Raw genomic sequence first — 14,261 nt, 5'->3', positions numbered from 1 at the left:
CTCACGGAATGAACTGACACTGAGTGCCACACAAAGAAAATGCAACTGCAAAGGGTGTCAGCAGTGTGCTGTATGTACAAGCACACAAACCCCATGCACCTCAATCAATAAACCCCTAGATTTCCTCATTCTCAAAACCTTGCAGGAGGAGGGAGGGAATTATCAGGGGAAAGTGCCAAGCCATTACAACTATATAGCACTTGGAAGGGGTCAGAATAAGGATTTGGGATGGGACACTAACACACCAGGAAACTTACCTTGAGAGTGCAAGGGAAACACAAACAAGAACCTTGGAAAGGCCAGCACTAAGCACAAAGAGCTTGAGCTGAACACTTTCCATTCCACACAGCGAGACATGTAAACATTATATATTAATACAATACACAAACAAATGGGTTCCCCACGAGGCAAAATACAAAAGATAACCAACACTCGCCGAGAAAAATTCTGGGACCCAAAGAGCTGGTAATTCAAGGAGTGGTCTGCAACTGTTGATATCAGGCAAAGGACAAATTGTTGATATGGGGAGCCAGCACCTCCCACAGTGCTATAACTTGGTGATAGCCAGCTGTTACTGGGAAGATGGTATAACCTTACTACTGGGTGGATCGTTTGTCAAGTCATTTGCCACTTCATTTGTTTCCTTTCTGTGAACATACAGTAGTCTGTTTTGCATCACTTACTTTCTGGGAGTTATTTCTTCAGTGAGGGTGATCAAATATCCCCTGCTCCACGCACCTCTGTAAGGAGAAGAGGGGGAAGGGGGCATTTGGCCTCTGGAATCTGGTAGGATATTAAGAACTCCTAGGGCTAGGATTTGTATGAGCAGAGATATCTTAGTATATAACAGTATAAATTTTCCATACACAGTAAAGGCAAAGCTTATTAGCAGGGACCAACCAGAGATTCGAGGGATGCTCTAGAGATCACCTCTAGCCAACACCCATCACTCAATTATGTAACTGCTCTGCTTTTGAATATTTTCACAATGCTTTGCAACTTTTCTGTAAGAAACGTAAAAGTTATATTTGTTTTCTATTAAAAGCAAATATAAACTGTTCACATGCACATATTTCCATAACTTAAATTATTATTTATGTTCAAAAATAATAATACTCTAGAAAATTCATGTGCGAACATTTTGACATCAAATTTATAAAGTACAGGTACTTATAACCCAAAAAACCAGCGTTAAATGTAATGAAACGCCAGGATCTGGTGAGACCCGGAGGCTTCCAGGAGCTAATCGGGCTGATATGAATGTATTAGACCCTGGCATCAGTCAATGCACATGGAGTTTTAGGCCTACCGGGGACCACGAGCCAGAACCTGGACTTCCTCAGAGAAGCATGAGGAGTAATGGCCTATAGAAACCCGTGTGGTTGGAAGCTTTCTATATCTGCCAATGATCAAGATAGGCACCTAGAAAGGTAAGCGCCCAAAAACAAACCCCCTATTCTGGTTAAAATATTGCTACTGAAAGCTAAACCAGTGGACAGAACTCCGAAAACGAAAACGAGCAAACGAGCATGACGTCACCAAGTCACCGCGACGCTGTCTGCGCAACCTTCCTCCCCTTCCCAGGGAGAGGAAAGGGGGAGCCCCAGACCCCCACACAGGCTATCCACCCTGCAGTTTTGAACCTAGATATCAAACTGCGAAAAAAATGCCGATCGGAGAGAAGGAGGGATGGCGGGGAGCCTCTGGGTCTCACCCAGATAATGGCATATCATTACATTCAATGCTGGTTTTCTGAGGAGAGCCACTTCAGCTCCCTGGAGCTACTTACCTGAAGACAAAACAAGAGGGACTTACCTGGGAGGCGGTCAGCGCTCGCTCCTCAACGGGAAGTCGAGACAACTGGCTGCAACTGCTGACCCAATGCAACACAGGCCTGACTAGGCCCAGGAACACTGACAAGGTAGCGAGCGGCCAGGGCCTTGTTCGACCTCTAAAAACCCGGTGCCCAAATGTTAGCCCAAGATATGTTATTGAAGACGGCAGCCAGTGCAGCAAACTTACGAACGTCATGGGCAGGAGGATAGACCGCAGGCTGGCTAGACCAAATAACCCTGCATATGACCTGGGAGACCCAAGCCCTGGCTGGGAGACCCAAGCCCTGGAACAGGGAACAAGGGAAACCGGATCAACCCAAAGCACATTCCTGGCCACCAAAGCCAAGGCGTGCAAAAAAATTACAAAGAACCGCAACCAGGTTCAACACATGATGCACCCACGGCCAGACCAACCAAGCATCAATGACCCAAGGGCTCCTCCAGAAAGCCATCATCTTATTCTTCGCCAGAAAAGGAGACGGCTGCAAATGAACAAACCAACTACCAGGACCGAAAGAGCAGAAACCCCTGTGCCAGAGGAGAACATGAAGCTCCCCAACCCAACCCTCAGAGGCCAATGCCAATAAGAAAAGAGCCTTGGCAAAACAATCCTGAAACGAATGGGCAACCACAAACTGAGGTGAAGATTGGAAAGAGAGCACCTGGTCCAATGACCAAGATGACTTAGACAGCACAGGAACAGGTTGGAGGTGAAACAAAGCCAGAGACACTTTGCAGAACAGTGTAGAAGTATCATCAATGCTGAATGCAAGCTGCAGTGGCTCAGCCAGTGCTGCATGATACGAGGAGACAGTATTCGGCATAAGATGACGGTCCTGGAACAACCGCAAGAGGAAGGACAAGACAACCCTATCAGAGAAAGAAGTAAACCTACGAAGTTATAAGAAAAAATGGAAGGACCACCAGGAAACTTTATACTGCCACCGAGACGAATAACGCAGGTGGGACACCATCAATGAAGCTACCTGCTTACCATACAAGTAGTGATAGACTCAAGTCAGAAAAACCAGAAGCGAAAACTCGAGGAGAAGATCGAAACAGCCATGTAACGGACCGGACAGATCTGTTGAAAGAGGCAGAGCTGGAAGACCCTCGGGGGAGGAAGGGGATGGGGGTCTTCCCTGAACACCAAGCAGGCAGCATCTGAAACCAAGGCTGGGCCGGCCACCAAGGGGCCAGAAAGACAACTCTCCCTTGGTAAGTCTCCAAGCGAGACAGGACCTGGAGCAACAGCGGAACTGGGAAAGAGGTACAGTCGACCAGTCTTGCCTGAAGGCATCGACCCTGACGGCCTCGCAGTCAGAGGAAGGGCGCCAAATATACCGGGAGATGCCTCGACCATGCCGACGTGAAGAGATCCACCTCCGGGAGCCCATACGTTCAGCAGAGCCAACTGAACGAGTCAGCGTCGACCATCCATTCCGTGGACAAGGGAATGAACCGAGACAGGCCGTCTGCCAGGAAGTTGAACACTCCACGAACGTGAACTGCCAGGAAGCAAAACCCTGAGAAATCAGCAAACTAGTCACCCGAAGCAACCAGCCCCAAAGTGCCAAGGATTGCATCAAACCATCACGGTTCAGACAATGAACCACTGGGGAACAGTCTGAATGGAGCCGGATCGCCTACCGACCCTGGCTGGCCTGGTCACAAAGCCCCAGCCAAGAGATGACATGTCCGTGAACACATCGAGCGAGGGCTCAGCTAGGCGCCAAGGCATTGAGCCCTGAATAACCTGAAGAGACAATTTAAAAGTAAATTGTCTGGCCCCTTTCTGGCCCCTTGATGGCCAGCCCAGTCTTGGTTTCAGACGCTGCTTGCTTGGTGTTCAAACCCGACCCGGTGGGTAGACCATCACAGCAAAGTTCAGGCTCCTGCACAAACCTTCGAGCAACCGTGCACGATCCTGGAGCCCCCCAGAAACAGGTGAAGGCAGGACTGCAATCGAAGCAGAGCCTCCAGAGGGAGAGACAAGGAGTGGTCCTAGAGTCCCATACAAGACCCAGCCAAGACCGAACCTGAGAGGGAACCAGATGGGACTTCCTCCAGTTCACCAGGAACCCAAACACGGCAAGCTGGGAAAGAATCAAATCCCTGGCAAGCAGACATACGGACTGGCTGGGAGCCCACACCAACCAGTTGTCGAGGTAGACCATAACCCAAACCCCTAACAGAAGCAAATGGGCTACCATGATCTGGGTAAGGGCGTGTGAAAACACAAGGAGCCAGATTGCCAAATTCAAGCCGAATGGAGGGCAGCGAAAGTTGTAACCTTGATGCCCCACAACAAAACCGAGCCAGTCCCTGAACCCCAGATGAATTGGGACGTGCCAATACGCATCCCGAAGGTCCAGTGACACCATCCAAGTATCCGGCTCCAACAGAGGATGTACCTGGGACAGAGTAGTCATCCAAAAGGAGGGTAATAAACCCACAGGGTCAGATGAGACAAATCCAGAATGAACCTGAGGTCCGCACAGTCCTGTTTCGGAACCGAAACAGGCGGTAAACCCACCGAAGGGACGAGGTCGTTTTGACCACACCGAAGCAAACCCACTCTAAGATAACCAGACAGAGTGCAAGAAAAGAGACCTGCCCCACCAACCCGGAATCCCTCGAAGAAGATGGGGACACCCAACGCCACCGCAGGCCACACGAAACAACCCAAAAGGCCTACAAATCATGGGACCAGGCGTGAGCAAACAGGGCGAGACTCCTCCCCATCGCCCCGTCAACAGGACAAACCGCGAAAGGGTTTGGTGATCCAAACACAAAGAAAGAAGGATCCATTATGGAGGCGTTGTCCAGGTTGAGCAGGAGGTAAGCCGCAATGGCCTCCCGCACCACATGCGGAGGGATGCAAGAGGCCGAAAATCTCTGGAAGGACGGGACCAAAGAACCCAAGGGAGCACGGAACCGAACCTAGGGAGGGATTGACGCCAAATCCAACTCGTACGAGGAGGGAGGAAAAGAAAACCCCACTCCCTGTAACGTCAAGCCCCACTCTGTGGGTACAAAAACCCAAGCGGGGTCCAACAGGGCCCAACGCCCCCAAGTCAACTTTTCCCCCATCCCCGGGAACCTCCCCATGAAGACCTGGGGCCAAGCCGCCCTACACGCCCTTGAAAAAAGAAAGTCCAAGAAAGTTAACTTTCTCCTGATAATTACCTTACCTTGTGGAAGGTGACCCCAAGCCCCAAGGGCAGTACTTACCAGGCACCTAGGGAAGGGAACCCTAGATGCATGCAGCCCAAGTACTTGTGAAATTACTCCTGGCTTGCACACCACCAATTAGACAGCACCACAGCACATGGCACAGGACTCGAAAATGGAAACTAGAGGCACACAACCTTGCCAGTTCACATCAGCCACAGAACTGAAGGGTGGATAGCCGGCGCAGGGGCCTGGGGCTTCCCCTTCCCCCTCCCAGGGAGGGGGGAATGCATAGACAGTGGCACAGCAACATGATAACTTCATGCTAGTTTGCTAATTTTCGTTTGGGGAGTGCTGTCCACTCATTCGGCTTTCGGTAGAAATAGTTTCACCAGAATAGGGGGTTTGTTTTGGGGCACTTACCTTTCTGGGTGCCTAACCTGGTCGATGGCAGACATAGAATGCTTCCAACCACACGGGGTTTCTATAGGCCATTGCTCCTCGTGCCTTTCTGAGGGGGGCCAGGTTCTGGCCCCCAGTAGGCTTAGAACTTCGTGTGCATTAACTGATGTGAGTGTAATACATTCATATTAGCCCGGTTAGCTCCAGGGACTCGAAGGGGCTCCCCCCAGAAAGTAACAGTTCTTGAAAAATTATAAACATTTTAAGAGTCACTGAGCAGGGCCTGGAAAGGCATACAGCATATACGGTTAAAGTGTATACAATTTTTTTTACCTGTCTAAACTTTTTTGTACAAAACTTTCAATGCCACATTTGTAACATACAGTACTTTATTTTTATAATCAGGAGCATGCAATTTTGATGAATAAATTCTTTTATTCAACCTAAATGTCTTATGTTAATCTGCCCATATACTGAGTACTAATATATAATGAATAACATACTTGTTGAAGGTGAAGATATCTCTCTCTATGATATCGGAGAGCTGCTGCTGGGTATTAATGTCCAAGGATGAGAACTCCAGCTTTGTAGGTTCTAATGGAATTATTTCTGGGAAGGTAACTTCACCACCAAAATCCATCAATTCCACAGCTGAGAAAGGGTTATATATTTGGATGTCATTTTATGTTTTTTCTCATATTAAGTAAAGAGTGCAGCATAAATATCAGTATTGATATTAACAAGAGTTTGCATTATATTATCAAATAACTCCCCAGCATAGCAGAGGAAATTGCCTCTTCCTACTCACCTTCATGAACATAACTCTGCATACCGCCTATATACGACCAGTATGACATTCAACCCAGACATATGTCTGGAAAGCATCCCCCTGTCACCCTCCACCCTGTGCCAGAGCCCCAGGCAGGTACAAGATCAGACCTGCCAGTTCATGGTTACCTGTGGGTAACACACAGTCCTGCTGCCAGCTTGTAGTTCCAAGCCTCGGTGACAAAGGACGTGATGTCACCAGCAGGGGTAAGGGTACACCTAATCTCCCTCACTGCAGTAGTCTCTCCTCAGGTGTTCAGGGTACAACATTACGACCTACACTCGATGCCTGCCTCCCGCTGCTTCATGTGCATGTTCTATTGTTTATGTAAATAGTCCTTCAGTCTCACCTATATTGTTGTATTAACACAAGTGTATCCATGTGTAATTGTTATCATTTTTCTTGTATGCTAACCAAGTGTGTTCTATCAGGGGTTTCAGATATTTTTCATTATTAATATTAGAGCAAATTGTGTTAAATTTTTGTCTAATTATTCTTTCAATCCTGCGCAATTTTCACATTGCGAGGGCCAAACTGGCACTTTTTTTTTTGTTTAATGCAAGGCGCAAGCCATATTATATCTGTCCAGTATAGCTGTACCACTGCATCACATTGTCACTATATAATATAAGGGAAGGTTGAAAGGCAGGCATTAATGATTATACTAGGGAAAATAAGAAACTTAGTTGTTTGTCATGCCCTTCAAGAAGACCTGGGCAAAATAAGTATGGAGTAACAGCAGGAAATTTGATTTTAAAGTGAATAAATGCCACGTAATAAATGGAATGTAGAACAGGGGAAAATAGGCCACACACACACACAACCTACAAACTACCTGAAAAAGCTTTCAGAATTCTGATAAAGAAAAATCTAGAGGGGGTGCTGTATTAAAAAAATCTATCACCTGAGGATCAAATAATGAACATTGTATAAGGAGCATATGCTATGCTTTCCAACTTTAGAATTACTTTTAAACACATGGATGGTGAAATATTAAAGAAATTGTTCACGAATTTTGTGTGGCCAAAGTTGGAGTATGCAGCAGTTGTATGGTGCCCATATTTCAAGCAGCACATCAGTAAACTGGATAAGGCGCAAAGACATGCAATTAAATCAGTGTTGGAACTGAAAAACAGGGGCTATGAGGCGTGGCAATCTGTGGTAACCAATGGGCACACAAACTGGTTCCCAGCAAAACAGAAAACCTGTGAAACAATGTGGCTGCCATTAGATAGAGTACCTCTGAACTTCCACAGAGGATTGGGTGAGAAGAAGCACATGCAAGGAACAAGTCCCACATGACTCAGGGTCATAGGTGTCATCAACCCATCAAGCAGCATGATAGAGGAAGAATGTATGAACATCACCCGATGGCACAGGCAATGAACAACCCACAAATTCACACAAGGCGAAGAAGAGGTATCCATAGTACAGCTGAGCCTGTGGGGGATTCCCAGGGCCTGCAGGGCTCATTCACCCTGCAGGAAGCCTAGGCACTGGAGCCTGCTATGCTGGTAAACCCTGTTGATGCAGGCAACCAAGCCACCCAAGCCCGGAGGGGCTGTGCCCCCTAGGCGTGACGCCAGCCACGTACGCCACCAGAGTTCAGAGTTTCACCGGACATCATAGAGCGCGGACACACGACAGTGAGCTCTTCAGATTGAAGGTCACAAAGCCTCGCCCAGTGGATTTAAGCAGCCAGGATTCGGTAGTTGGAGCCAGTCCTTAGTTGAAGCAGTCTCCAACTACGGACGTTGGAGAAGACTAGTGGACTCCAGGGGAGCACAAGGAAGCAGAGTTTCGACGGTGTGAGTGTGCCAAGAGCTCTTTGCTGATAGTCTAGGAGGGTTGTCAACGGGAAAGGGCGGTGAAGAGCCCGCGAGAGAAGCCCCCGATACGACGTGTGAGCTGCTGTGACAAGGTCGCGTCCACTGGAGGATAGAAGGGAACCCTGTATTCACCTAGTTGTACTTGCGGGGGTTGGGCTCTGCTCTTTCGGCCCGGTGCTCAACTGTCAATCAGTCAACTGTTACTAATTTTTTTCCCCCACACACACACCCAGGAATCAGCCCATAACCGTCTAATTCCCAGGTACCTATTTACTGCTAGGTAACAGGAGCGTCAGGGTGAAAGAAACTTCCCATTTGTCTCTACCTAGACCGGGAATCAAACCCAGGCCACCGGATTACGAGTTTTGCGCACTGTCCACTCAGCTACCAGACCCCATACTGTGAACGAGACTATGAGAGTTTGTCTACAGTGCACGCGTGAGTGAGGGCGACGACGTGCTCAGAGTTAGCCTTCAGTGCCAGAAGAAGGACCTGACATCTTGGGAACAGAGCACGGCATGGACGCATTCTGTAGGTCACCTTAAGATCAGAACATAGCTTGTTTGTAATTGGGGGAATTGCCTGTATGTATGTATGTATATATAAATATATGTATGTATATATAAATATATATATATATATGTATATATAAATATATATATATATATATATATGTATATATAAATATATATATATACAGGCATACCTCAGTTTAAGAGTTTAATTGGTTCCTGGAGACACCTCGTGTTCCGAAAACTCGCATTCCGAAGCTAATTTCCCCATAAGAAATAAAGGGAAATGAATTAATCCGTTCCTGACTACCCCAAAAACCCCACATCAAACTAAATTTTTATACCTAATTCATCTAAATAAACCTACAAAACTATGTTCAAGTTATTACTTACCTTGCTGTTGAATGCTGTAGGCGTATGGAAGATGGTGAGGAGGTGGGAGGAAGAGAGGAGTTACTGTTTGGAAGGGGAGTCCCCTTCCATTATCACATCAGGCAGTGAGGACTTCACTGGTATGCACACTCTGGCACATTTTGCCTGCATACCACTAGGACTTGCTTGTTTTACTAAGAATTTGTCTAATGACACTTGTTTTTCCCTACATTTTAACACTTGTCTGTAGTAAGACATCACATTATCATTTAAAAGGTCAATGCAACGCCTGCTACAGCTTTATCTGGGTGAGTTTTTTCAACAAAACTTTGCAGTTCTTCCCATTCTTCACACATTTTCTTAATCAAGAAGGGACATCCTCTACTGCCTCTACTCACAGCTATTTTCTTAGGTTGAACCTTACCAATGGCTTTCTTCAGACCCATGACAAGATATATAATGACAACTTTTATGCTCAAATGGCCCAAAAAACGATAAAAAACTGTAAATCCTTGTGAAGAATTCAGGTGGGATAGTCACTGGACACGAGACACTGGTAAACTGAGGCGCGATCGCCATGCCACCACGCGCCAGTCGGCCTGTACACGTATCAACAAACTCACGTTCCGAGGTAACCCTCGCCTTCCGAGACTTATTTTCCGAGGAAATCCAGCTCGTCTTCCGAAAAACTCGCATACAGGGACACTCGCATTCCGAGGTACCACTGTATATGTATATATATAATATATATATATATATATATATATATATATATATATATATATATATATATATATATATATATATATACATATATATATATATATATATATATATATATATATATTATATATATATATATATATACATATATATATATATATATATATATATATATATATATATATATATATATATATATATACATATATATATATATATATATATATATATATATATATTATATATATATATATATGTATATATATGTATGTGTATATATATATGTGTGTATATATATATGTATATATATGTGTGTAATTACCTAAGTGTAGTTACAGGATGAGAGCTACGCTCGTGGTGTCCCGTCTTCCCAGCACTCTTTGTCATATAACGCTTTGAAACTACTGACGGTCTTGGCCTCCACCACCTTCTCACTTAACTTGTTCCAACCGTCTACCACTCTATTTGCGAAGGTGAATTTTCTTATATTTCTTCGGCATCTGTGTTTAGCTAGTTTAAATCTATGACCTCTTGTTCTTGAAATTCCAGGTCTCAGGAAGTCTTCCCTGTCGATTTTATCAATTCCTGTTACTATTTTGTATGTAGTGATCATATCACCTCTTTTTCTTCTGTCTTCTAGTTTTGGCATATTTAATGCTTCTAACCTCTCCTCGTAGCTCTTGCCCTTCAGTTCTGGGAGCCACTTAGTAGCATGTCTTTGCACCTTTTCCAGTTTGTTGATGTGCTTCTTAAGATATGGGCACCACACAACAGCTGCATATTCTAGCTTTGGCCTAACAAAAGTCATGAACAATTTCTTTAGTATATCGCCATCCATGTATTTAAATGCAATTCTGAAGTTAGAAAGCATAGCATAGGCTCCTTGCACAATATTCTTTATGTGGTCCTCAGGTGATAGTTTTCTATCTAGAACCACTCCTAGATCTCTTTCTTTATCAGAATTCTTTAAAGATTTCTCACATAATATATAGGTTGTGTGGGGTCTATGTTCTCCTATTCCACATTCCATAACATGACATTTATTAACATTAAATTCCATTTGCCAAGTGGTGCTCCATATACTTATTTTGTCCAGGTCTTCTTGAAGGGCATGACAGTCATCTAAATTCCTTATCCTTCCTATTATCTTAGCATCATCAGCAAACATGTTCATATAATTCTGTATACCAACTGGTAGATCATTTATGTACACAATAAACATCACTGGTGCAAGAACTGAACCCTGTGGTACTCCACTTGTGACATTTCTCCATTCCGATACATTGCCTCTGATTACTGCCCTCATTTTTCTATCAGTCAGAAAATTTTTCATCCATGATAGAAGCTTACCTGTCACCCCTCCAATATTTTCCAGTTTCCAGAACAACCTCTTATGTGGAACTCTGTCGAAAGCCTTTTTTAGGTCCAGATAGATGCAGTCAACCCAACCATCTCTTTCCTGTAATATCTCTGTGGCTCGATCATAGAAACTGAGTAAATTCGATACACAGGATCTTCCAGATCGAAAACCATACTGTCTGTCTGATATTATATCATTTCTCTCTAGGTGTTCTACCCATTTAGTTTTTATTAGTTTTTCCAATACTTTCACTATTACACTTGTCAATGATACAGGTCTATAATTGAGGGGGTCTTCCCTGCTGCCACTTTTGTAGATTGGAACTACGTTAGCCTGTTTCCACCCGTCTGCTACGATTCCTGTACACAGGGATGCCTGAAAGATCAGGTGAAGTGGAATGCTGAGCTCAGATGCACATTCTCTCAGAACCCATGGTGAAACGCCATCTGGGCCAGCTGCTTTGTTCTTACCGAGCTCCTTGAGCATTTTTTCCACTTCATCTCTAGACACTTCTATGTGTTCTATGTTGTTCTCTGGAATTCTTATTGTATCTGGTTCCCTAAAGATTTCATTTTGTACAAACACACTTTGGAACTTTTAGTTTAGTGTTTCACACATTTCCTTTTCATCTTCCGTGAATCTATTTCCCATTTTCAACCTCTGAATATTATCCTTTACCTGCAATTTGTTGTTTATGAATTTATAGAATAGACCTGGTTCTGTTTTACATTTGTCCGCAATCCCTTTTTCAAAATTTCTTTCTGCCTCTCTCCTCACTGCCGTGTAGTTGTTTCTCGCATCTTTGTATCGCTGGTATGTTTGGGGGTTCGGCCTCTTCCTGTATTGATTCCATTTTTGTGTCTTTCGGTCTCTAGCCCTCTCGCAATTTCTATTGAACCAATCCTGTTTCCTAGTTCTGCATCTCTGTTTTGGTATAAATTTTTTTGTGCCTTTATCATATATTTCACAAAACTTGCCATACATCTCATTCACTTCCTTGCCTAGCATCAAGTCTGTCCAATTATACTCACTAAAAAAATTTCTAAGGTCACCATAATGTCCTCTCCTGAAGTCTGGTTTTTCAACTGCTTCAACCTCCTTATTTTCTTCCAGCTTATAACGCATTGCATACTTTATTCCCAAAAAGACATGGTCACTTTTACCCAAGGGAGGAAGGTACTGAATGTCAAATATCTCTTCCTCCTTCCTGGTAAATATCAAATCTAGCATGGAGGGAACGTCCCCTTCCCTCATCCTCGTAGCTTGTTTAACATGTTGATACAAGAATGTTTCCAGGATGAGGTCTACAAATTTACAGGTCCAAAAATCTTCTGTTTTAGCTTCATATGCTTCCCAGTCTATGGATTTCAAGTTGAAGTCACCGACTATCAACAGTTGTGATCTATCGTTATCCGCTCCCGCTATAATCTCTCTCATTATTGTTATAAGACCTTCACGTTTACTATCTAGCTCCTCCTTTGACCATGTGCTGCTTGGCGGTGGACTATATGCATTTATCATCATTAGTTTATCATCCTCATAGCAGATCTCTAGTGCTATTATGTCAACTTCTTGTGGATTGGCAATCATTATTTCCTTCACCTTTAGGTGTTCTTTTACCAGCACAGCAACGCCACCGCCTTTCCTAATTTTTCTGTCCCGTCTCCAAATTGAGTAGCCCCTTGGGAATATGACCTCATTTAAAATTACATCTTCAAGTTTTGTCTCCGTGAGTGCAACAATGTCTGGTGTCTGCAGCTGTATTACATCACTTAACTCCAGTATCTTCGATCTCACTCCATCTATGTTGGTGTATGCAATCTTCAGGAACTTGTTCCCCCTCTCCTTATTCTTCACTCCCCCTCTCTCTATTGATTTTGTTGGTTTGCCTTTATGTACCACTTTACTGGTTTGCCTACCCCTATCACTTTGTAGAAAAAAGAATTTATTTCTTCTTCATTCCTGCTCTCATTTAAATGTTTTGCCTCGGCGAGGTTCAGTTTCAGCTTCTCTCTGTCTTCTTTTGAAAGATCTCGTCTTAACGACCACCCTTTCCCATCCTCATCCCTTTGCAATTTTCTAGCATTCCTTAGTACTTCTTCCATCTGTTTGGCACCGTTTAGGGTGATCCTCAAAGGTCGATCTTTCCCTTTTACGTACCTGCCTATTCTCCTGTAGTCGCACACATTCTCTCTGTTTGTAAGACCTTCCACGAGGCCAACAATTTTATCTACTACTTTAGCTTCTTCTACAGCTCTTTCTGACCTAGATGTTATCGCCTTTTCTTTGCAGCCAAAAATGATCAGGGACTTACTCCGATCAACTGTGTTTTGCACCAACTTCGGGTTAGATGCCAATTCTTTCCTCACTTCTAGCCTAATGTTTGTTTTATCTTGGTTGCTGCAGTGTTTGACTTCCTTTACTGCTTCTTCTATTTTTTCCTTCTCCTTGGCCACTTGTGCATAAGTGAGTTGCATATCTTTCTTGCACTGTTCTATTCCCTGTGTAACTTCCTCCATCTGTGCTGACAAAAGCTGTTTCTCCTGTTGAATTTCCTTGCCTAATTTCCTTGCCTTGTGTGTGTGTGTGTGTAATTACCTAAGTGTAATTACCTAAGTGTAGTTACAGGATGAGAGCTACGCTCGTGGTGTCCCGTCTTCCCAGCACTCTTTGTCATATAACGCTTTGAAACTACTGACGGTCTTGGCCTCCACCACCTTCTCACTTAACTTGTTCCAACCGTCTACCACTCTATTTGCGAAGGTGAATTTTCTTATATTTCTTCGGCATCTGTGTTTAGCTAGTTTAAATCTATGACCTCTTGTTCTTGAAGTTCCAGGTCTCAGGAAGTCTTCCCTGTCGATTTTGTCAATTCCTGTTACTATTTTGTATGTAGTGATCATATCACCTCTTTTTCTTCTGTCTTCTAGTTTTGGCATATTTAATGCTTCTAACCTCTCCTCGTAGCTCTTGCCCTTCAGTTCTGGGAGCCACTTAGTAGCATGTCTTTGCACCTTTTCCAGTTTGTTGATGTGCTTCTTAAGATATGGGCACCACACAACAGCTGCATATTCTAGCTTTGGCCTAACAAAAGTCATGAACAATTTCTTTAGTATATCGCCATCCATGTATTTAAATGCAATTCTGAAGTTAGAAAGCATAGCATAGGCTCCTTGCACAATATTCTTTATGTGGTCCTCAGGTGATAGTTTTCTATCTAGAACC

The 14,261-nt window shown here is 44.1% G+C and overlaps 1 protein-coding gene across 4 annotated transcripts in view; it reads right to left on the bottom strand.

The window, feature by feature from the left end:
* Positions 1–14,261, bottom strand: part of LOC123755348 (phosphatidylinositol 4-phosphate 3-kinase C2 domain-containing subunit alpha) — a 232,027-nt gene that overhangs the window by 107,608 nt on the left and 110,158 nt on the right. For all 4 annotated transcript variants that reach the window (XM_045737887.2, XM_045737888.2, XM_069327888.1 and 1 more), the window contains exon 15: positions 5,915–6,062. In XM_045737887.2, the coding sequence (XP_045593843.1) occupies positions 5,915–6,062 (148 nt within the window). The remainder of the gene's footprint in view (positions 1–5,914; positions 6,063–14,261) is intronic.

Source organism: Procambarus clarkii, chromosome 20 (genome assembly GCF_040958095.1).
Source record: "Procambarus clarkii isolate CNS0578487 chromosome 20, FALCON_Pclarkii_2.0, whole genome shotgun sequence".
NCBI classification, from domain to species: domain Eukaryota; kingdom Metazoa; phylum Arthropoda; class Malacostraca; order Decapoda; family Cambaridae; genus Procambarus; species Procambarus clarkii.
The sequence above is the reverse complement of the archived record's forward strand: the minus strand, read 5'-3'. Positions and strand labels throughout refer to the sequence as shown.